The sequence below is a fragment of the Beta vulgaris genome, chromosome 4 (assembly GCF_026745355.1).
Source record: "Beta vulgaris subsp. vulgaris cultivar EL10 chromosome 4, EL10.2, whole genome shotgun sequence".
Taxonomy (NCBI): Eukaryota; Viridiplantae; Streptophyta; class Magnoliopsida; order Caryophyllales; family Amaranthaceae; genus Beta; species Beta vulgaris.
Genome location: NC_079205.1, coordinates 64,861,523 through 64,886,485, shown reverse-complemented (window position 1 = coordinate 64,886,485; position 24,963 = coordinate 64,861,523). Strand labels below are relative to the sequence as shown.

Here is a 24,963-nt window from a genome sequence, read left to right as displayed (position 1 = left end):
TACTTTTCGAGGCAACAGAAATGTTGCCAAGCACACCCGCGCAACATTATAAGTCACATCGTTACTCCTATGAATGTTTAGGGAGAAAATATGACCGGGCCTGGAGAAGTCCAAAAATGTCGTAAAAACAGCCAAAATTGAAGGTTATAATCCACGCATTCGGACTTTCCTAGGGCCCGAGCTCCGAATGCCACGGGATGCCTCCTAGGGACATGGGAGGTCATTGGAAATGACTCATGTGGCTTGGAACGAATATATGGATTCCATTACGTTCATTTCGATGCAGTTTTAGGTTGCACGAGAAATGAAGAAATGGGTGTTTAATGCTTTTCGAGGCAACAGAAATGTTGTCAAGCACCCGCGCAACATTACAAGTCACATGTTAATACTATGAATGTTTAGGGAGAAAATATGACCGGGCCCGGAGAAGTCAAAAAATGTCGTAAAAACAGCTAAAATTGAAGGTTATAATCCACGCATTCGGACTTTCCCGGGGCCCGAGCTCCGAATGCCACAGGATGCCTCCTAGGGACATGGGAGGTCATTGGAAATGAGTCATGTGGCTTGGAACGAATATATGGATTCCATTACGTTCATTTCGATGCAGTTTTATGTTTCACGAGAAATGAAAAAATGGAGTGTTTAGATACTTTTCGAGGCAACAGAAATGTTGCCAAGCACACCCGCGCAACATTACAAGTCACATCGTTACTGCTATGAATGTTTAGGGAGAAAATATGACCGGACCCGGAGAAGTAAAAAAATGTCGTAAAAATAGCCAAAATTGAAGGTTATAATCCACGCATTCGGACTTTCCCGGGGCCCGAGCTCCGAATGCCGCGGTATGCCTCCTAGGGACATGGGAGATCATTGGAAATGAGTCATGTGGCTTGGAACGAATATATGGATTCCATTACGTTCATTTCGATGCAGTTTTATGTTTCACGAGAAATGAAAAAATGGAGTGTTTAGATACTTTTCGAGGCAACAAAAATGTTGCCAAGCACACCCGCGCAACATTACAAGTCACATCGTTACTGCTATGAATGTTTAGGGAGAAAATATGACCGGACCCGGAGAAGTCAAAAAATGTCGTAAAAATAGCCAAAATTGAAGGTTATAATCCACGCATTCGGACTTTCCCGGGGCCCGAGCTCCGAATGCCACGGGATGCCTCCTAGGGACATGGGAGTCATTGGAAATGAGTCATGTGGCTTGGAACGAATATATGGATTCCATTACGTTCATTTCGATGCAGTTTTATGTTTCACGAGAAATGAAAAAATGGGGTGTTTAAATGCTTTTCGAGGCAACAGAAATGTTGCCAAGCACACCCGCGCAACATTACAAGTCACATGTTACTCCTATGAATGATTAGGGAGAAAATATGACCGGGCCCGGAGAAGTCAAAAAATGTCGTAAAAACAGCCAAAATTGAATGTTATAATACACGCATTCGGACTTTCCCGGAGCCCGAGCTCCGAATGCCGCGGTATGCCTCCTAGGGACATGGGAGATCATTGGAAATGAGTCATGTGGCTTGGAACGAATATATGGATTCCATTACGTTCATTTCGATGCAGTTTTATGTTTCACGAGAAATGAAAAAATGGGGTGTTTAAATGCTTTTCGAGGCAACAGAAATGTTGTCAAGCACACCCGCGCAACATTACAAGTCACATGTAAATCCTATGAATGTTTAGGGAGAAAATATGACCGGGCCCGGAGAAGTAAAAAAATGTCGTAAAAACAGCCAAAATTGAAGGTTATAATGCACGCATTCAGACTTTCCCGGGGCCCGAGCTCCGAATGGCACGGTATGCCTCCTAGGGACATGGGCGGTCATTGGAAATGAGTCATGTGGCTTGGAACGAATATATGGATTCCATTACGTTCATTTCGATGTAGTTTTAGGTTTCACGAGAAATGAAAAAATGGGGTGTTTAAATGCTTTTCTAGGCAACAGAAATGTTGTCAAGCACACCCGGCAACATTACAAGTCACATGTAAATCCTATGAATGTTTAGGGAGAAAATATGACCGGGCCCGGAGAAGTCAAAAAATGTCGTAAAAACAGCCAAAATTGAATGTTATAATACACGCATTCGGACTTTCCCGGGGCCCGAGCTCCGAATGCCGCGGTATGCCTCCTAGGGACATAGGAGATCATTGGAAATGAGTCATGTGGCTTGGAACGAATATATGGATTCCATTACGTTCATTTGATGCAGTTTTAGGTTTCACGAGAAATGAAAAAATGGGGTGTTTAAATGCTTTTCGAGGCAACAGAAATGTTGCCAAGCACACCCGCGCAACATTACAAGTCACATCGTTACTCCTAAGAATGTTTAGGGAGAAAATATAAACGGGCCTGGATAAGTCTTAAAATGTCGTAAAAACAACCAAAATTGAAGGTTATAATGCACGCATTCAGACTTTCCCGGGGCCCGAGCTCCGAATGCCACGGTATGCCTCCTAGGGACATGGGAGGTCATTGGAAATGAGTCATGTGGCTTGGAACGAATATATGGATTCCATTACGTTCATTTCGATGCAGTTTTAGGTTTCACGAGAAATAAAGAAATGGGGTGTTTAAATGCTTTTCGAGGCAACAGAAATGTTGTCAAGCACACCCGCGCAACATTACAAGTCACATGTTAATCCTATGAATGTTTAGGGAGAAAATATGACCGGGCCCGGAGAAGTCAAAAAATGTCGTAAAAACAGCTAAAATTGAAGGTTATAATACACGCATTCGGACTTTCCCGGGGCCCGGGCTCCGAATGTCACGGGATGCCTCCTAGGGACATGGGAGGTCATTGGAAATGAGTCATGTGGCTTGGAACGAATATATGGATTCCATTACGTTCATTTCGAGGCAGTTTTAGGTTTCACGAGAAATGAAGAAATGGGGTGTTTAGATGCTTTTCGAGGCAACAGAAATGTTGCCAAGCACACCCGTGCAACATTACAAGTCACTTCGTTACTCCTATGAATGTTTAGGGAGAAATATGATCGGGCCCGGAGAAGTCCAAAAATGTCGTAAAAACAGCCAAAATTGTAGGTTATAATCCACGCATTCGGACTTTCCCGGGGCCCGAGCTCCGAATGCCACGGGATGCCTCATAGAGACATGGGAGGTCATTGGAAATGAGTCATGTGGCTTGGAACGAATATATGGATTCCATTACGTTCATTTCAAGATAGTTTTAGGTTTCACGAGAAATAAAGAAATGGGGTGTTTAGATGCTTTTCGAGGCAGAAATGTTGTCAAGCACACCCGCGCAACAGTACGAGTCACATGTTAATCCTATGAATGTTTAGGGAGAAAATATGACCGGGCCCGAAGAAGTCAAAAAATGTCGTAAAAACAGTCAAAATTGAAGGTTATAATACACGCATTCGGACTTCCTAGGGCCGAGCTCCGAATGCCACGGGATGCCTCCTAGGGACCTGGGATGTCATTGGAAATGAGTCATGTGGCTTGGAACGAATATATGGATTCCATTACGTTCATTTCGATGCAGTTTTAGGTTTCTCGCGAAATGAAGAAATGGGGTCTTTAAATGCTTTTCGAGGCAACAGAAATGTTGTCAAGCACACCCGCGCAACATTACAAGTCACATGTAAATCCTATGAATGTTTAGGGAGAAAATATGACCGGGCCCGGAGAAGTCAAAAAATGTCGTAAAAACAGCCAAAATTGAAGGTTATAATACACGCATTCGGACTTTCCCGGGGCCCGAGCTCCGAATGCCACGGGATGTCTCCTAGGGACATGGGAGGTCATTGGAAATGAGTCATGTGGCTTGGAACGAATATATGAATTCCATTACGTTCATTTCGAGACAGTTTTAAATTTCACGAGAAATGAAGAAATGGGGTGTTTAAATGCTTTTCGAGGCAACTGAAATGTTGCCAAGCACACTCGCGCAACATTACAAGTCACATGTTACTCCTATGAATGATTAGGGAGAAAATATGATCGGGCCCGGAAAAGTCCAAAAATGTCGTAAAAACAGCAAAATTGAAGGTTATAATACACGCTTTCGGACTTTCTCGGGGTCCGTGTTCTGAATGCCACGAGATGCGTTCTAGGGACATGAGAGATTATTGGAAATGAGTCATGTGGTTTCGAACGAATATATGGATGTTTTTATGTTCATTTCGATGCAATTTTGGGTGTCACGAGAAATGAACAATTTGGGTGTTCAGAGGCTTTTCGAGACAATGGAAATTGCGCCAAGCAGACACACGGAACGTTACAGGTTACGTCGGCACTCCTAAAAATCTTTAGGGAAAAAATATTATTAGTCCCGGAGAAGTCTAAAAATGTCGTAAAAACAGCCAAAATTGAAGGTTATAAGTATTAAAAACTAAAGGTGATCCAATCCGATTAAAATTTTAGCGGAACTAATACTACCTTCATTCTTTTTCTACTACAACAATGTGTTTGGACACAATTTTTATGGATTTAGAACAAATGAGTAATTTAGCATAAAAGTAACTCTTTAATTAATTAGAATAAGAATTAATCCAAACGCAGGTATGCTGAAATTAAATATTCAGGTAGCTTTCAAGGAGAAGGAGAAGTTGGGAATGGGGGCGGTCCTTAGGGAGGAATTTGGAGGTGTTCTGATGGTTGTGTGTGTGATAGTTGACAAGGAAGTTGTGATGCCGAAGTAGGAAAAGCTCTCGCAGCGCGACAAGGGATTCGGGTGGCTATGGAAGCTGGATTCAATAGCTTCATTGTTAAAACAGATAGCATGGTTCTTTTTGAAGCTCTGAGGAAGAAAAGAAGGCCAGCTTCTGTTTTTGGTCTAATTCTTAAGGATATTTATGTTTTGCTTTTAAAATGTTTTCATGTTTCTTTTAGTTTTGTGAGGAGAAATGGAAATGAGGTGGCTCACCTGCTAGCCAAACGCAGCTTGGAGCTTGATGAGCTGCGAGTTTGCCTAGAGCCTAGAGGGAGTCCCGGAGGATGTAATGCCTAAAGTGGCGATGGACATTGCAAGCTAATAAACTGTTACTTTCCCTGTCAAAAACAAAAAACTAGAGTAGGAGAGAAATCATCCGTAGAAAATAAAAGTTATTTTATAAGGCAAAGTGAGTAATTATGATGGTTTTAATAGGATAAAGTAAGAGCAATATTGTCAATTAAAGTTGCTTTTTATACCAAAATTGGAATTGTTACAATAGATGTGAAACTATCTAAAATAGTAATTATTGTAATATAAAAAGAACGGAGGAAGTATTATTGGTAACATGAAGGGGACTCACTTGAGAAGAGGATATGGAAAATTACTCAAATGAGTCTTATGAGGTTTGATCTGTATACCTCAGGAATAACAGATGAGAAGCGATACCACTACTCCACCACCTCAACCTCAATTAGGCAACTATTCAAGTTCAATATTAAGAAGAGAACATACCACTTTTTGAGTACAATGAATAGTTTAAGTTATGTCGTTTAACAAAAGTAAAATTAACTCGTAACAATATTTGAACTCGTGACCTCTTGCTATGCTATTATAACATGATACAATTATCATCTCAACCAACTTTTAATCATGCTTTAAGTGTCCACATTATTATATTATATCTTTTAAATATTGAGTTTCCTCAATACTTCCTCCGTTTCTTTTTACTTGCAACGGTTTGACTTTTACACTATTCACCAACTCTACTTAGTTTATATTTGGTGATTTATAGTTAAGGATAAACATATTCATGTGGGATCTTGTTAGATTCGTCTAAACGTATATTTTCCGAATATATACTTTTTATAATTTTTATTTATCGATAATTAAACTCATTGATGGTTGAAATTATGCATTGGCAAGCGTGAAAGTCAAACTGTTGCAAGTAAAAAGAAACAGAGGAAGTATATTTTAGTGGGAATGGAAAAAAATGCATATCAAATTCGAAAACACAATATCAACCCAGGGCAACACCCGGGTCCCAAATACTAGTCTAACATTAAAAGGTGTACAGTCTTTGATACTGCTCTTTTTCGACTAGTGTAATGGAATTTTTTAGACAGGATTGGTTCCTGATTTCACCATCAACAATAGCGATAAACCATTATAAAAACCAGCTAAGTTTCATGAAACAGAATATATAAATGATACATTCCAAATACAAAGAATAGCTAGCCATTGTACAGGAGCAGAAATAAACAGTAGATAATCACAATCTTGTTACATTTACAACAAGCATGTCTTTATTGTTCACCTCGTATAGTTGCTTATTAATCACTTGCAAGGCCAAAACAGGGAAGACGTTGAACATGAGAAATTTGATGCGTTATTCACCAACTGTTTGCGTTATAGCCCACGCCTCATCTTGTCCTTTTTCGCAAGTGAATGCAAGTCATCTATACAAATATAGTAAAAGGCGTGCGAAAACAAGAAACTGTGCCATGTGGCACTCTCCCTTGGGAGTTTTAGTTCATGTAATTCATATACAATAAAAAAGTTAAGAAATTGCATAGTATAGGGTTTGATCTCGAGACCTCAAGTACATATACTAAAGTTCTAACCACTAGGCTACATTGTATTTAGTGTTATTATCATAAAGTATTATATTAATAAATGAAAATTTTTCTTACCCGGGCATAGCCCGGGCCTAATAACTAGTTTCTCTAGGAAAAAAACTTTACCGGGAAACAAGTTCACCCATAAACAAGAGAGATATCATGTAAAGCCAACACTTAGTGGACTTACCAAATTGCGCCTCTCTCACATGTTCACTGGAGAACCGTTTATTTTAGCCTCCTCTCTCTAGCTAACCTCTTGCCCAGGTACCGGACCTTTTAAACAAGCGTCCATGAACAAATACACTCTTGAGCTGAGCTGCAGTTAGATTAAAGAAAAGATGGTTAAACAAGAAAACTTGTATACTTCTACACTCCAAGTTTCACGGTATTAAATCTTTATTTGAAGCACGTCTAAGACACAAACCAGCAGTTTTTCCTCAATGGTACAACGTACTGACAGTTTAACAGACTAGGATCTGACTTCCAAAGTAAAATAGCATGATCTCATGAATAAATATCATCTGTCCAGCTTTTACACTAGCCATGTTGGCGTCATTACCAACCAAAACTACTAAATTGCTGAATGAAGAAAACGGAAAATTGGACCTCCGCGAATTTAAAGAAGGGTGCTAAAAGCTAAATGCACTTCATGCTAGGACAGGCCAAACAAACTCTCAGCTCCAATTTGGACCACCTTGCCATTCTATCTTTGATTATGTCCAGTAACAATATGAAGACTAGTACAAGAATCAGCTTTCCCATAACTCCATAAACGATAGGCTTCCGTGTTCAGTAGATATGCATGTGGAAGATCACAAAAGTACCAAGACAATAAACACCATTCAGCCTTCAGGTCTAATGATTCTAAGAGAAACAGACAGACATTCCACAGCCTTGGTTAGCTACCTAGAGTATAGATTAAATCATCCACAACTCTTGGCATACTCGAGACACCAAGCTTATCTCATAATAAAAGTATGACGTTGGCTAGTCAGACAGAGTTTCATATTGGTCTACAATCTAATACCCTGCTACTAGGAATACATAATTACATAAGCCATGTATCTATAACCACATGCTCATTCCATCCTTCATAGGAGGAAAACCGAAACTCATATGCATTAGGCTCTCTCGATATGACCTAAAGGCTAAAACCATACTGCATGATCAGTATTCATGATACTTGGACACGGGTTTATAGTCAAATTCAGCTATTTTACGAAAATATTACATAATTCAGATGAAGCAACAAGTGTCCACGCTCCACACCATGGAGTGGACCAGGGTCTGACAAGGGTATTTCAGGTGACATGAAGAATCTAAGTACCATAGATGAGTATCCTTCTAAAGCGTAACATCATACGCTATCTTAGGATCCTAATGTTCTCCATTGATTAAGCAAGTCGACCTCCAATAACCAAAACTAATAACCTTCAAGAAGTTCTACTCCACTTTCTATATCAAAAGACATAAGACTACAAGTACACACATATATCTATAGCTCTTCATCGAAAATGCCTCCAAAAATTCGACATTTACCAGACTCATATTCAGTCCTCATTGCAGGGTAATGTATTAGATGGTCCAAAATAACTCTCACCCATCCATCAACCCTCAACTTAATCATTCTCCTTTAGAATAGCTATTTCATATTGCAGTTCCTTCCTTAAACAATTAAACCTTCTCTCAAAATTTCCTACATTTTACATTCATATTTTGCAGCCTCAGACTCGCTTTCATAAACTCATCCATCCATCATTCATATTCATCAAAATTCTACGCCAAAATCTCTTTCAATCACATCTAACTCATTTGCAACAACAACAAACCATAAACAAAAAATATGCATTACATTACATTACATTTATGAAAGATGAAGCTAAGCCCACAACAAAACAAGGATACCCTTATTTTTTCCACTTAATCAATATTTGATTAACCAACAAAATCAGAACTTTAATTGATTTAGTAGCACAAATCATCTAACATACCCAACTAAACCTAATTTTATAGCAAAGATGTAAATGAATCAAGAAATTCAGTAGCAAAACAAGGAGACCCTTTTCTTTTCTATTTAATCAATAACCAGCAAAATTAGAACTTCAATTGATTTAGTAGCAAAAATCATCAAATATACCCAATTAAACCTAATTTTTTAGCAAAGATGAATCAAGAAATTCAGTAGCAACACAAGGATACCCTTTTCTTTTCCATTTAATCAATATTTGATTAACCAACAAAATCAGAACTTTAATTGATTTAGTAGCAAAAATCATCAAATATAACCAATTAAACCTAACTTTTTACTACTACGACAAATAAATGGGACACTTTTCACTTAATCAACCCACAAAATCAAAAATTTAAGACGACCCATTATACCCAATTCAAAGAAAAAATGTAAAACATAAGAAACTCACCAGAAGAAACATCACATAAAATGAGATTGAGATCAAGAATAAGGTTGATATATATATAATTAAGATGAGATTAAGGTTGATCTTGATGTTGAGAGAGACAAACAGAGAGAGAAAGACGAGCTTGTTGACATTGCGAGCGTTTTAAGGATGTACCACCGCTAGAACAAAGTGATTTAACAGCGTCTAATTGAGATGGGCATATTATTCCTACGAGACAGTCGGCAAATGCGCGGTTTAAGTGACGGCATGCTGAGTTTCTCGCTGGACCTGCCGAAATACGGCGGTGACAGTCGTAGAGGGCGTTTTGTAGCCTCTCACATCCTGCTTTTTTCACCGAAGCCTTCCATTCTTCTTCTTCCATCTATGATCTATCTTTATCTTACTCTCTCTTTCCGGCAAAAAAAAAAAAGACCGGGTTGATAATATTTGTGCATCGAAAATCATATGATATACTCTCTCCGTGTCCAAAATACTCTGGACACTTATTAAGACACGTAGATTTAGATGATAAGTTGTCGTTTGATTCTCGATTGTTATTTGATTGAAAAGCAGGTGTAGTGGGAGTAAGTAATTAGTAGTATGATTTTATTTTAAGAAGAGAGAATGTGGACCATAGGTAGAGTTGATAGGTAAAAAGAGTGAAATTATTTTATTTGGAGGAGAAATAGTGTGAGCATATTGTTAAAAGGTAGAATGATTAAAATAATAGTGGATCATATTCCAAAATAAAAGTGTAAAGAGTATTCCGGGGCAGATAAAAAAGTAGAGTGTAAAGAGTATTTTGGGACGAAGTGAGTAGTCAGTTTTTATTTAATATACTTCTGCCGCAACAAAATAGATGTTACACTTTCTAAATATGGTTGTAGGAAAATACTCTCTTCGGTATTTGTTAGTTAACCCGTTTCTTTTGCACAAAGTTTTAGGAGAAACAATGTTGTGGGACATGACCATGTTTGGTAAATGGCTTTTTCATTGGTTTTTGGCTTTTCATTTTGGTCAAATGGTCAAAAAAAGTGTTGGTTATTGGCTTTTTTGGTTGGCTGAAAAGCTGGCTTTTAAGCCAAAATGAAAAAGCTTCCTGGAGCAGCTTTTTGGATTGGCTTTGTCTTATTGACCCACAAACTCGATCTCTAATAAACAACCAACAACCACAATTAATTTTGCCATACTTTTGCAAACAGCTGACTTAAAAAGCCAATACATACAGTCAATGCTTCATGTTTATGTCGATTTTGTACTAAGTACTCAAAAGGAAAAGGAACCAACAACAAGATTCTTAAACTTAAACGATTTGTAAAGATAAATGAATAGAAGAAATAACGAAATTGAAATACTAAAGAGACAAACAAATTGTTGGTGCGGAAAACCCGAATGACGGGGAAAACCGCGGGTGATACTCTTGATCACCAATCCACTATTAGGCCAACGCCGTCAATACAATGTAGAATTACAATAGCAATGTTTCCTTCTCTTCGTAACAATGAATAATAATGAAAGAATAGATGCCTTAGTGAGTATGAGAGTCAATGTGAGCTCAAAGAGAGAAAACTAGGTTTACATCAGACTAATATATATACTATATAGAATATTCAGCCATCTTCTTTGTTCCTTTTTATTGGGCCACGTCAGCCTATTCTGTAGTGCAGTTCCACTTCTTCCTCAACCGCCAAAACATGAATATGGATTTCCCCTTGACTTGGTCACACTCTTTGATAGCCCAACTGCTTTATTCTTCAAATTCAAAATAAACCCACGCTGCCGCCAAATCCTGGGCCCAACACTTCCAACCAGTCAAACAAGCTAACTAAACCAGCCAACAACCGATTACCAAATTACAACCCCATAGAAGGAAAGATAAACTATTATTTTATGTTAAAGTTGAATGTATGTGTGATGGAAAGTTGGTGGCCAGTCCCATTCCAAAAATAGAAATAAATAAATGGGTAGACTAAAAAGGGACATCCCTAGAAGAAACACGAGTAAACTAATAAGGACCGGAGGTATTAGATGTTACACTTATTTTTTAGGCAACAATATCTCTCTATCTCTCTCCTATCACATGAGTCTCTTTTTTATTTCTATATAGCTTTCTCTAGTTTCAAAAAATTGCCTAGAAAAAGTATGTTTTGGAAAGTGCAACATCTATTTTGTTACGGAGGAAGTAATCCGTTTTCATATGACATGATTATCTTTTATATAGTCACTTTTCATATGAATTATGATATAGTCGATTTTTTTGCTAATATAATTTGTTTTTGTGTTATAAAGTTTGTTTGGGTGTACAATGAACCCGATCCATCTAAGAAGTTTGGTTCTTTTTGAGTGGCCGAGACGTTAGAAATAGGTCACTTGAAAGGTAGCGTAAATGAAAAGTGGGAGAGGCGGTCTCGTTTTAATAATGGAATTTTGACGATTAGAATTAGTTATTAACTTATTGTTGATTGAAATTGGTTAACTTTTTTTTTATGATTGTTCTCTAGTATGATATAAGTTGTTCTAGTGCAAATTGCTTCGTTAATCAGGATTACTAAGGTTTTGCCAAAAAAAAAAAAAGTTGCATTATTCGTCCTCAATTGGTTGAATCATAGCAATGTTAGATTCGAAACTATGGTAGATCGATAGTCCATTTTGTAAAAAGTTATATAATAAATAATGATGTGAAAGAGGGCACATAGAAGTTTATATTAATAAATTACTTTTAGGTTTTATATTGGACCGTATTATTCAAAAAAAAATAGTGCCTTAATATACGAGGGACCAATGAAGTTGTTTTTATCTATTTTTTTGCATCATATTAGTTAAAAATCTAATAAAGGTGAGCTAATTCAATAATTCATTTCCCATAATTGGAAGAAAAAATGTACAAAATTGAGTTTTCAAAAAATACTGAGGGAGCACAATCAAGACTTCAAGAGCCATACCTTTTAGCTCTGTACCAAAATTTTGTTGGGACTCAAATGGTGTCTTGCAGACAAATGATTGGTTTTCCACTAAGATTCTGACACGTGTTGGACCTAGGCTATGTCATCTGGCTTGGTTTTTCCAGATATATCTGAATCCCATAATTTCCTTTGAATTACAGAAACACCCCTGTTAAGTGTTAAACCATGTTTAATTGTTTACCCCCACAAAACTTTCTACTACAGTTTAATTTCTGGGTCCATTAAAATTCTAAATTTTGGATAAAAAAAAGGAGAAGAAGAGGAAAGGACAAAAATGGATTTTAGATTTAGGTATGCATTCATCATTGGACTCATCTTAATGGGGGTATTTTTGGCATTTCCTCTGCTCATCCAAGGTTAATTTTCTCTACAATCACAACTTTTTGTCTCCTACAAAAGTTACCATTTTTTCTGGGTATGTTCTTAATTTTCTGGTACAAAAGTTACCATCTTTTCTGGGTATGTTCTTAATTTTCTGGACTTTCTGTAATGTGCAGCAATATCTCATGAAGAACACACAACTTCCCCTGATAACATGGTTTCCAAGGTACCATCTTTTCAATTTTTCCTCCTTTTTCTTTTTTTAAATTCTAAACAGAAAAATAAGGATGAACAAATTTTGCGTTTTTCAAAAATAATTATTGTTTTTCCTGATTTTTTTTTATTTTGGTGTGTGTGTTTTTAATTTTTATGATGAAGATGCAAAGTTGGTTGAGAGATGAAGCAAGAGAAGTTCCAACTGGACCAGATCCTCTTCACCATAATTCCAATCCTTCTCAACATTGAGCCATTTTAGAGGCTATATCTTTGATTTAATCTCTTCATACTATTATTTATGTAGTTCAGTAGTTGATTTCTAGCCGAAGCTGCTGCATGCTGAAATGATAGAGATGCGAGCTGTAAATTTTGAAATGGAATTTTTTGGGTTATTTTCCAACTCAATCATGTTGGTTTGTTGGGATTAGTATATCACTATATCTGTTTTCGTATTGCCATTCATGTACAACTTTTGTCATATATCTGAGTAGACTATATTACTCAGGACACTCAGATACAGGTGTTTAAGTATCCGATTTAGTTATTTTGTAGAAAAAGTCAAGTTTTTAGTTTAAAATGAAGTATCCAAGGAAAGTTTCGTGTCGGACACGACAGTACGATACCCCGTTTTTGAGGTAGATGAAGGTGTCGTAGTAACACTCACTACTACAAATATGGGCAAAGTGACCACCCATAAAAGACCACTTTGATGACATAAGTGATTATTTAACAAAAAACACCTAATTTTTCAGACGAGAGGTCTCCTATATTATAATAAAAAAGACCTCCTTTTTAGAAATGTGGTCTTTTTGCACATTCTCAAAATCTCCAATATTAAAGAAACCACTTATTTTTGTTAAGTGGTTATTTTGATTTTGTATCATTTTAGAAAATATATAGAATCCTAATATATACATTAGCGGGAAGATTTGTAAATTTCAAAACAAAAAATTAAAGGCGCCTAACTAATAGCCTTATTCCAATTTTAAAAATTAAAGCCCTAACTAAAAGGAATACTTTATTCCTTCTTCCCTAATCAAACTTATACGTGATTCATTCTTCTTCCCAGGCCACAGCACCGATACCGCAACATTATTAGAACCGCCTGATTTTACGCGCGAAACCACCCAAAACTCCTTCGCGGGCTACCGTTTCCGGTACTCTGAATTCACCGGCGGCCAATATTCCTCGCAGTCTAGTCGTCTTTGCCAGCCTTTTCTCCCAACGATCGAATTATCACAGTCTGCTACTCGACTTCGCAATATATACTTTGTTCCATTGCAATCTACCACCACCACGATATCGCCGACGACCGAATTATCCGGTAAGTGTCGAATTCATCCTGCATTTGTAGTTGTTTGTTTATTATTAGTAGTTTGGATATGTATATTAATTTGAAATTTTGGAATTGGACACTAGGGTATAATTGAATTCGCATATTTCTTTAATTATGGATTTGGTCCAAATACGAAACGAATTGAATCCAGCTTGGTTTTTTGCCTGCTGTTTGGTAATTAGCCTATAGAGACTGTATTAGCATACTTTCTATCAAATAGCAAATTTTGTAGAATTATTCTGTATATTAACATTTTGAGCTCAGTTTAGAAGGTGTAAATTAACATTTAAGTATCTGGATGTAAGTAATGTCGCATAAGGACATCAGTACATTTGCTATAATTTGCGGTGAAGGTGAATATTTTTTAAGGGGTAATTTTGTGATGAACTTTAGAAAATCTTCTCTGCATATGCAACCTGTTTATGTGTTGGACAAAGAATAGATTGAAACTACTCTATTCTCACAAATGCTGCCTTCCCCTGCTGTTGCTGACGACTTTTGATGTGAGCCTTCTCTTGTTTCTTAAAGGTCCTTAAGAATAACAGTTTCCACCTCTCTTAATTTTAGATGATGTGGCCTGCATCGTGTGTTTCACTTTGACACGACCAAGTAACAACTTGCTGTAACAAGTGATGTTTAGTTTTGTTACTGAGCTCTTGTTGGCTTTGGTAAACTTTTTAATCATATCATGAGGAAATATCTAATATATACAAGACTTGCCATTGCACTCAGCTAGATATGTTCTTAGTAAACTTTTTAATCATATCATGGTTAATTTTAGTTCTCCAGAATACATTTTCACACAGCTCTGTCCACTGTATTCTTTCGGCTGCTCTTGGAAATTAGGTAGGACTGCAAGAAATTCAAACTCTCTCTATATATAAACAATTAGGATAGAAAATGGCTGTATAAGCTTTCACATATATGAGCAACATTCAACAATAGACAAAAAATAATAATAATAAAGAAAACATTTGGAGCCCTTTTTATGTTGGAATACTATGAAATGCACTCCATGTGCAGAAAATTGAAATTATGAGCCAACCTGATGTTGGGTGAGTTTGGAACTTCACTTATGTTGTCATTTTCATTAATTTACCTTTCCCATTTTCTTCTGCTTTTTTTTAAGCTCAAAATGTTGTATGAAATATGTTTAGGAGGATATCTTGGACCTTGTTCCAGGCGAAATTGAAATATTTCTTGCTTTCATTTAATGGATAGTGATAAAAGAACTATACTGCTTATATAGTCTGGTGATATGGTGCTTGATTACTGTGATATCTGTTGGTGGTGGGAAATTGATGTAATAGACTGCGTCTTTGTGTCTTGCCATTGAAATGATAAGGTGTTTGTCTGAAATTTGGTTGTAAGCAGTTAATTCTACAAAATCTGTTGTAATTATGATCAAGCTCACCTGAAGGGGACATCAGAGATAATTACATATGTTTACACTTAAGATGGTTGTTTAAAGGCAGTGGTGACACTGTTATGTGCTCCTAGCATCACATATATAGAGAGCATAATCATTTGGAGCCCTTTTTATTACTTAGGCCCTTTTTTCCGACATAAAACAACTAAATTGAATTAATTGCTTGATACTTTTTTTTATTTGTTTGAATGTTGATTATGAGCCATCTCATTATAAAGGTCGATGCACAAGCAACAAAATCATTTGCTGCCCCATCCCCACAAACGCCATCATCACAAGCATCAAACAATCGAAAATATGTGATCACTGATAAGGATCTTGCCAACTTGACAACTACTTCATTACGAACTTTCAAGAATCAAGCCATGAGAATGAAATCAAGTGGTGCATGCATATCAATTTGAATACCGGCAACTGTGTATGGTCATGAGGAGACACTTACCCTTGATTATGAAGCGATGCTTGATTAGTGCTTCCAAAGAGAGATCGGAGTGACTCACTTGTCCGTTTTCATGAAGTAAGTTAAGTTCAGTTGTGTTTTTAGTTGTTCTTTCCTAATTTCATTACAATATACTATTTCATTTTAATCTACACACTTACACTTTTCACGCATGCCAATGTAAAACTTTGAGGACATATATCTTTAGTTTTGTATTTGTAAAAATTATAAAAAGTACATATTAATAAAATACATACTAATACGAATCTAACAAGATCCCACATGACTATGTTTTTATTCACGTATAAATCACAAACGAGGGTCAAAGTGCAATTTGTGAATAGTGTAAAATGTCAAAGTGTGTAGATTAATATGAAACGGAGGGAGTAGAACTTATTATATATATATATATATATATATATATATATATATATATATATATATATATATATATATATATATATATATATATATATATATATATATATATATATATATATATATATATATATATATAATATATCCAAATTAATGTGCAAGATACTTGAGCGAAAAGTGTCAACAAGGTGGTGTATGTGGGATGTATGGATTATGTGACTCAAATTATTTATCTCCTATGACACAAACCAATAAAGAAGAGCAAGTCGACTACCTAGCTCGTATCTTTGGCCAAAATGAAGGAATAATGTTAATCAACTATTCTTTGCACCTTATCATGAGAAGTAAGTATGAATTATTAAATTAATTATTAAAAGGTTGGGAAGATGTTAACTCACACACTAACATTTGCGGATGTGCAGTTGACATTGGATGCTAGCGGTCATTAGTCCGTGGAATGGAGTGGTGTTTTGGCTTGATCCTGCTGGAGCGGAATATGATATTCCTGAATTTGCTCAAAGGACCATAAATGAGTATGTATACAAAGTACATTATATATTCAACTCATAATATTGAAGTAATCATCTAATTTTTACTTGACAATTTTTTAGGGAATCATAAAATTTAGTCTCGTATATCGAAAGGACATTAAGAAAATGAAAAAAATCCGACAATTAAGTGGAAAAAACCTGAGGTATGTCATTCTAATTTTTTATTATTTTGATGCATTTATATTGATGCTATTAAATTAATATGTAATATGACTAATTGTATAATTACCTTTATTAAAAAGTGTCCTCGTCAATCCCAAGAATCTCTGGACTGTGGATATTATATATGTCGATATATGCTCGAGACTATAGAGAAAAGGCGACAAGTGATTCCTGATAAGGTATCAATTATTTCAAAACACCATTCACTTGCTTATTTCTCATATCAATTAACAACATATTTCATATCAAAAATTATTTTTAAATAATTTTATTAATGCTTTTAGTACTTTGGTGGAGTTACAACTGAATTTCCTCAAAATAAGCTTGACGAGTTGAGAGACTTATGGATCAAATACGTGGAGGAATATAAACAAGCGGAGAAGAGGAATCTGAAGAAAGTGTCGATTTTGATTAGGTGTTAAGAGGGATTAGATAGGTAATTAGTTAGAACAATGAGTTCATCAATTTACTCTGCATATGAGTTGAAAGAAATAATGGCTGCTTTAGGTATCTTTTGATAAGTTGATTTTTTGAATCTTCACATATCGATATTATTTTGTAATGAACTATGGTATTGCATCAATGAAATTTTTGTCAAGTTATATTTTTGTCAAGTTATATAAGAATTCGAATTTTGTCAATGCAAGTGGCCCACGATTTTGTAGGAAATATATATCAAATAAAAATTATAGGTAAATTAAATAAAGCCACAAGCTAGAATTTTGTCGTTAAAAAAATGAGGCAAAGACACCATCTGTTCTAATGTATGGCCTCTCATATCAAATTAAATATAGTACTTAGGTAGACGAAAGAGACCACCTTTCTATCTAAGTGATTTTTTTGAGAAAGATAAAGAGACACCTATAAATAATAAGTGGTTTTTTTAGTACGATGAAAGAGACCACATTTGTTTTTTATGTGGTTCCTTATCCTTCTTATTTTTTCCTACTACGATACATAAAAAAACCACTTATTTGTTAAAAAGTGGTCTCTTCTTTCAATATAACAAACCACCCATAATAAGTGGTCTTTTATCCTGAGAGACCACTAAGCTCGAGACCACCTCTAAAGTGGTCTCTAAGGTGTTTTTTAGGGGGTCTCTTTATGCACTTATGTAGTAGTGACTGCTTAAAGTTATATTTTTGCTTATATTCAAAATTTGTAGAGTTTTTTGCAAGGATATACCACGGTAACAAGGCATTTTGTGAGGATATATTTTACGATTTTTTTTTTGTAGAGATATGCCAACCTAAATTTGAGTTTTTTTTTTTACGGGAACTGTAAGTTTTGTTAAAAGGTACCAAAAATACAATTTTCGACAAGAAAGTTAAATTTTAGGTATGATGTTCAAGTTTCAAAGGCTGCGGAAGAACCTCTTCTCCTGTGGGCTTGCCATGCTAGAATTCTTGTAATATGTCAGTGAAGAAATATTGGTCACAATACACTTTGGAAAAGTTAGGCAAAACGTCGAGAAAAATACTAGTTTCTCATGTGCATAAGTTGGCAGCAAAAACCCTTTAATATATGCATCAAACTTTCATATCATCAATATGCCCAAGATCTTGGAAATTTTCCTTTTAAGATGATATTATACGTCAATCAAGCTACAAATAATGCCTAAAAAAAAAAGCTACAAATTAATTTCGGACATGCAAAATGATAATATTATGTGATTTGCAGGCAAGACCGTGATGATACAGGAGAAAAATATTAGACACAATATAATGATCAAGGTTGGGCTATCTTCTTATGATGATTCAATTTGACTTAATGGCTCTCCCTCAAATTTTCTAATTGATTGAAAAAAATGGCGTAACATGTATTCAAATTGTAGTACAAAGCGGGAGCGCATGCTTCCGGTTCCAATCCCTCGCAGTTTCGTATGGTTTTGCAATTCTTCGATAGCCCTAATATATTCCGATCGTTAATACATGTTTAGGTTATTTGAGAGGAGCATGGTGTGTATGTAATGTTTAGCGGCTATTATTCTTTACAACACAAGCCGTAAACCGTCACTATATAAAACTAATTGGTAATAGGTAAAGTAGTACATTACCTTCAAATTAGTCATTCATCATCCTATTTTTTTACAAATTAGATGTGGAACAACTGATCACATTCAACTCATATGTGGAGTACGTAGTTTTCTTAACAAACATCTTGTGAGAGTACTTTGTGGTACGATCGAGATTCAAGTTTAGATTGGTATTACTTCATCCGTTTCGTTTTAAATGCAATAATAAATGAATATTTTATATCTCACAAATAACACGAAACAGAGGAAGTGCAAAAGCCTGACCATGTAAATTATCACAAGTAAATTGATGGGCATGCCACTTGACGATTTCTAAGCAACCTTTCGCAAATAAATTAGCCGGGATAGATAATGTCAAATTATCAACTATATTTTCGTCATGTCTAATGTACGTAAGTCATCATTTTCATTGTTCTTGGTACTCATTTAATTAGGCTCTAGTCTTCCTGTAAACTTTTTTCTAATGCATGAGGCTAAGTTGAGTGACAAATCCCATGCAACTAACTTTAGGATATCCTTTACTAAAAATAATTGACGCATTCAAAGTCTAGTATATTCCATTTGCAATAACCTAAGGTATATAGCTATATATGGTGCATGCATCAACGTTAATTAAAGTTAAATAAAGTAAATTTGTACCAATCAAAACTGGTTGCTTTACGATTAGAAACACCCTCAACTTCTATAAGTTCAATTAAAAAGTCGAGTAGTTCAATATGAATGAAGACAAGAAAAAGTCAGGCAACTTGAGATTTCATTTTTGATCTTGCTGACAATAACAGTTGAATGCTTCAAGTTCACCCTAATGTGAGGTAATGGAAGCAGCGCAAAATTCAATTGCCGACCCCTGACTAATACAATGATAAAATATAGCACTCCTGTTCGAAACTAATATCAATACTCAATCTTTTGTAAGCATATTAATCACGGCAAAATTGGCATCAACACCCTAAACTATACCTTGGGTGCATCCAACATCACCAACTATGACTAGTAGCCTAAACGCCACCGGCCAACTACAGGGTGCGTTTGTACCATCAACTACAGGGTGGGGTGCAGTCTGTACCATAAAAACCCACTATCTTCGACAACATATTAGGCTTCCTCTGTTTCTAAATAAGTGGCACACTTCTTGTATTCACGTTTGCCAATGCATTATTTCAACCATTAATATCTTCAATTATCAATAAGTAAAAATTATAAAAAGTTGATATTAAAAAAATTCACATTCAGACGAATCTAACAAGATCCCACATGACTATGTTTTTCCTAAAATGTAGATCACCAAAGCTAAGTAAAGTTTAAACTGTGAATAGTAAACATTATGCAAATGTGTCACTTATTTAGAAACAGAGGATGTATATTATATGATTACAATAAGCATATATAATCATACATTTGCGCCATGGAAGGGGAATGTGATGCCATCCGGAGGCCTTTTGGAGACTAGCGAGGGTGGTGCAAAACGAGCTAAGGGAAAGAAAAAGTGGGCAATGTAGGAAGATTTGAGGCGCTTGAGAGCATCCTTAGGAACCCCGAGATGCATAGTGTTTAAGATGAAAAAACTCGCCAGGCCCAGAAAAGTTGAAAAATAGCTTAACAACAACGAGAAAAAGTGTGGACTATAGTCCACGACTCAGGGTCCCAATAGGTCATGGGCAACGGTGACCATGGGGTGCACCGCAAGGCTACAGGAGGCCCTCGGAAGGCCCACTCGTCCCTTGGATCACCGAAAGGGAATGTGATGCCATCCGGAGTCCCTTCTAAGTCTAACGAGGGCATTGTCAAGCCAGCCAAATGAAGGTAAAAGTATGGGCAACAAAGAGAGGTCTGAGGCATCCGGTTGAATTCTTAGGCACCCCGGGGTCCCTAGAAAAGTTTGGGTGGAAAAAATTCGTCAACCCGGAGAAGTCGAAAATGGCCCAAAAACGAGAAAGTTGGATAAGTCCACGGGGTCTGACAGTAATATAATGGGGTTCACATTAGGGTCGTGGGAGGCATACTCGTGTCTTATTAGAAGGGGTATGTAATTCCATTCACAAGCCCTTCAGAAGCTATCGAGGGTGATCCAAAGCGAGGATGAAAATTCGAGCACCGAGGGGAATCCTTAAGCACCCCTATTCCCTAGGAAGGTCGAGGATGAAAAAGTTGTCTGGCTCGAAAAAGTCGAAAAATGGGCCGAAAATGAAAAAAAAATGTGGATTATAGTCCACGACTCTAACGCCCACCAGTGACCATAGGGTGCACCTTAGGTTTGTGAGAGGCACACTAGTGCTTTAGAAGGGGGATGTGATGCCACTTGGAGGCCCTTTTGAGTCTAGTGAGGGCAGTGCCAAACGAGTCAAGAGAATGCAAAAGTGAGCACCGAATGAAGGTCTGAGGTACCCGGGGAAATTCTTAGAGACACCCAAGGGACCCTAGGAAGGTCTAGGTCGAAAAAAGATGTTGGGCCCAGAGAAATCAAAATATGGCTCGAAAACGAGAAAAAGTGTTAATTATAGTCCACGCCTCCGGGCTCCCACGGGGTCCGGATACCGGTGACTATGGGATGCACCCCAGGGTCGTGGGAGGCCCTTGGAAGGCACAATTGTGCCTTAGAAGGGGCATGCAAGGCCACCTTGAGGCCCTTCAGAGCCTAGTGATGGCGGTGCCAAGTGAGCCAAAAAAAGCACAAGTATAAAGGAAGGAAGTTCTGAGGCACCCGGGGCATCCTTAAGTAACCTGGGTCCCTTAAAACTTTTTCCAGCCCATGAAATATTTTCCGAATCATTTTTCCTAAGTTCGCCCTTTTTCTCCATTTTCCTTTTTTTCCAATTTCAATAGAAAAAAGAAATGTTAAAAACATAATGCCCAAATTAAGTATATCTCATACAAAATAGATTCATACAAAGAAAACTTGGCATAATTATATTGTTTTTAGAAGTAAAGGGTCGTTATTATGTACATTAATGCAAAAAGTGTGTTCACGGGGTATATAAATTATCTAAAGCTTAAATCACTTTAGGGGGAGGTGTTTGACGTTTGGTGCTTGGTGGTCTATGGTGCTTGATGGTGCACGACACCTGTGGGGTGCATGCGATGGTTGAGCCGACCATAATTGGTGCTAAGTATTTGGTGGTGCACTGCGACCGCGAGGTGCGTGCATGTGATGGTTTGGTCGAGAATTGATTTGTGCTCGATGGTGCATTGTGTCCGTGGGGTTCAAACGACGGTTGGTCCTAGCGATGGATACATATATATAAACACACAATCAAAGATTTAACACTTAGCACAAGACATGAGCATGAGCACAATTTATGTCATCAAATATCTCTTACTTTATCAAATTTCACACCTTGTGAATATCAATCTCAAGTAACTCGTCGAAGTTAGCTCCATTATATTATATCAGCTTGTGTTGTCAAACCTAACCTACATAAACCATATAATGAACATTGTTGTTATTATAAGTAATTATGGAACAATATTTTGGCTAAACATTGGAAAATAAAACTTGATTTATGTTCACTTGGTCTTTGAGTTTAACAAGCGTTTAATTAAATCTGGTCATTCAATTAACTCGCTATCACCAAAGTATTCCCATGCTAGTCGTTAATAATTCATCTTTAAATAAGACAATGTGCAACAACATCTAACTTAATTAAAAATCTCTATAACTTGACGTTACTAATAAGCTATTCTTAACATTAACTGAAACATTAACGGTTTAGATAGAAGTTAGAACTGGTCCTCATATAATATACATTTTTTTTATCAAATTTCAAATATCTCTTACTTTATCAAATTTCACACCTTGTGAATAACTACTCAAATCATAAATGGCTGAGCTTAGTGAACAAATCTTCAATTCGTTCGAAATATTGCATGCAATTGACTAAGTCTTGTGTTCATATTACAAGTGGATCAATAATTTTATTAAAATATTGACACAAAAGTAGAAGGATCCACTATATAAACTCTTAGACCATTTCACCCATTTCCTCACAACTCACAAGTACATTTTCTAATTTGCAAGAGCAAAATAATCAAACTAAGCAAAAAGAAAACCAAAATGGCCAAGGCTACTAACTTCAACCTTTTTGCCTTATGTCTCCTATTCATCGTTATTGCTAACGCTGGTGAGCTATTAATCCATTCATAATTTTATTTATTTTGGTGTAATCCATCCATTATTATTGATATACTACTAGGCATATTACGGTACAAAAAAGATATGATAATATCTTTAAGATATATTAATTAGTACGTTATTATTAGAATATTTCTTTCATAAACAATTATATATGCTTGGCGTCCATCGTTATTTCTATACTAACTATCATGCTTTGGTCTTTAAGGCGACAAATTTACAATAACTTTATGTAATAAAATGTATGTAAGTTATCTCTAATTATACGAATAAGGAATCCTCCTTTAAAATAGAAAAGTTATTATAGCTTTACGATAATTAAATTTGTCCTAATTAATTTTGTTCTGTATATAAGAATTTGTGATTAAAAAGGTCAAATGTACTACTAACATATCATATTTGAGTAAAGGTAAATTATTTAAATTGTTTATGCATGCATGCTTTGTACGTATATATCCCAACTGTGCTACTTAGTACGTATTTAACCCAAAATTTTGATCTACTATTATAAGAATTTGTATATACTATACATTACTACTAACATATCATATTCGAGTTAGGGTAAATAATTTAGATTGTTTAATTAAGACGTACTGCATGCTTTTGTACGTATATATCCTAATTAACCTCCCTATTTGCATTATTTGTTTCAGTTATCCTTTCATACAAGTACAACAGTTTCTCTCATCAATATTTTACCTCTGTTATGTTTTGTGCCTGGAAAATTCGTCAGATGCCCAATCGGGTGAGCAAATTCATATCGGATCGGGCGTCCGTCGCAAACTACGATTGGGCGGACGTCGCCCGATTGGGACCGAGACGTTTGCATTTTGGAAAAATCGACGCCCGATAGGGCAGTTTAGCGGCTACGCGGTTTTCGATTTTTCGTTTTTCCGTTATCTTTTAGGGTTTTGGTACGGGGTTCCCTATGTTATAAAAGGGTTTCTTAGTGTTCATTATTTAACACATAATTTTAGAAACACTTTTAGCCTCTAGTATTTTAGGACACCTTGTATTATTATTCTCTCTGATTTTTCTCCATCATATATAGTGAATAAGCTCTATCCTCCATCTGTGAACATAGGTCAAATTTGACTGAATCGCGCGTAAATCCTTGTGTTCATTGTTTGTTCATCTTTATTGTTTTTCTCACCTTTATTATTTCATTGATTTTGTTCCGCATTAAATCAAACTACAACACCCTGTTTCCTAACAACCTCAAATTTTCAATCTACAATTATAAAAAAATTGGCTAACTAGTTTTATAATGGAAATATATAGGAATCCAAATGACTGAAGCACAGAGCTGTGGATGGGCAAATACTCGTGATTGTTGTTACAGGTGCGGCCACAAATGCTTGAACTACTGGGGAGGGTCTCGCCCTACCACTGGAGATCACTGGCAATGCAGAAATGGAAACTGCTGGTGTTACTATGGCCAGTGCTAAGCATAATACACTGATATGCATGCAAATCCCCTTTACAAAATGACGACTAATAATATAATGTTAATGTATGTGTTATTATAGTATATAAGTATGTATAATAAAAAGAATGTAATAAACCTATATGGTAAAACTACTCTTGCTGCTTATTGTTATGTTATGTATGATAATACTAATAAGGTTATAATTAAAGACGTATGTGTGAATCAATAAAACTTGGTCTTTGTTGTGTCATGGTATCTTTGTATCAGTTTGCACTGTTTTTGTTGTATGAACTTACATTTTCTTATTTTTTTGTTGCTCAATATTGCTGTTTTTGTCTTTTTTTTTTGATCAAATTGTAGACTTCGATCGAGCTAGAGATAGATTATCACTAGTAGAAAATGATCTTATTGTTGCTATTGAATTGTTGCGATTTTACTAATATGTAGAAATGAAGTATATGAAAAATATAAAGGACGTAGAAGACTACCTATGTTGCGATTTTGAGTTACGACTGCAACAATAGGTTGACTTTTTTACGCTCTTGATGTAAACCCTATTGCTGCGGTCTTTTAGAGAAACCACGGCAATAGGTCTTGATTTGCGGTGGTACGAAATCCACAACAATAGGGCACTAAAA

At 36.1% G+C, this 24,963-nt stretch overlaps 1 protein-coding gene and 2 long non-coding RNA genes across 4 annotated transcripts; 2 read left to right on the top strand and 1 right to left on the bottom strand.

Annotated features, from left to right (window-relative positions):
* Nucleotides 1-6,084: 6,084 nt before the first annotated feature.
* Nucleotides 6,085-9,378, bottom strand: LOC104889938 (uncharacterized). 2 transcript variants are annotated; one of them, XM_048643830.2, is made up of 3 exons: nucleotides 8,959-9,378; nucleotides 6,726-6,854; nucleotides 6,085-6,350 (listed from the first exon to the last, which is right to left on the bottom strand). In XM_048643830.2, exon 1 carries the CDS (start codon nucleotides 9,317-9,319, stop codon nucleotides 9,029-9,031), a length of 291 nt encoding a protein of 96 aa, XP_048499787.1. In that variant the 5' UTR covers nucleotides 9,320-9,378; the 3' UTR covers nucleotides 6,085-6,350; nucleotides 6,726-6,854; nucleotides 8,959-9,028. The 2 variants fall into 2 exon arrangements, with proteins under 2 accessions (XP_048499787.1, XP_057250552.1); XM_057394569.1 differs by having other exon boundaries at nucleotides 6,085-6,854.
* A 7,238-nt stretch (nucleotides 9,379-16,616) lies between these two features.
* On the top strand, nucleotides 16,617-17,155 carry LOC104903485 (uncharacterized). The gene is made up of 3 exons (XR_008968893.1): nucleotides 16,617-16,713; nucleotides 16,813-16,911; nucleotides 17,017-17,155. It is a non-coding gene; the product is annotated as an uncharacterized LOC104903485 (long non-coding RNA).
* A 5,454-nt stretch (nucleotides 17,156-22,609) lies between these two features.
* On the top strand, nucleotides 22,610-24,580 carry LOC104889939 (uncharacterized). The gene is made up of 2 exons (XR_789614.3): nucleotides 22,610-22,885; nucleotides 24,178-24,580. It is a non-coding gene; the product is annotated as an uncharacterized LOC104889939 (long non-coding RNA).
* Nucleotides 24,581-24,963: the final 383 nt, after the last annotated feature.

Coding starts and splice junctions, on each gene's coding strand:
- LOC104889938 (XM_057394569.1), bottom strand. CDS start 9,319: ATGGAAGAAGAAGAATGGAAGGCTTCGGTGAAAAAAGCAGGATGTGAG.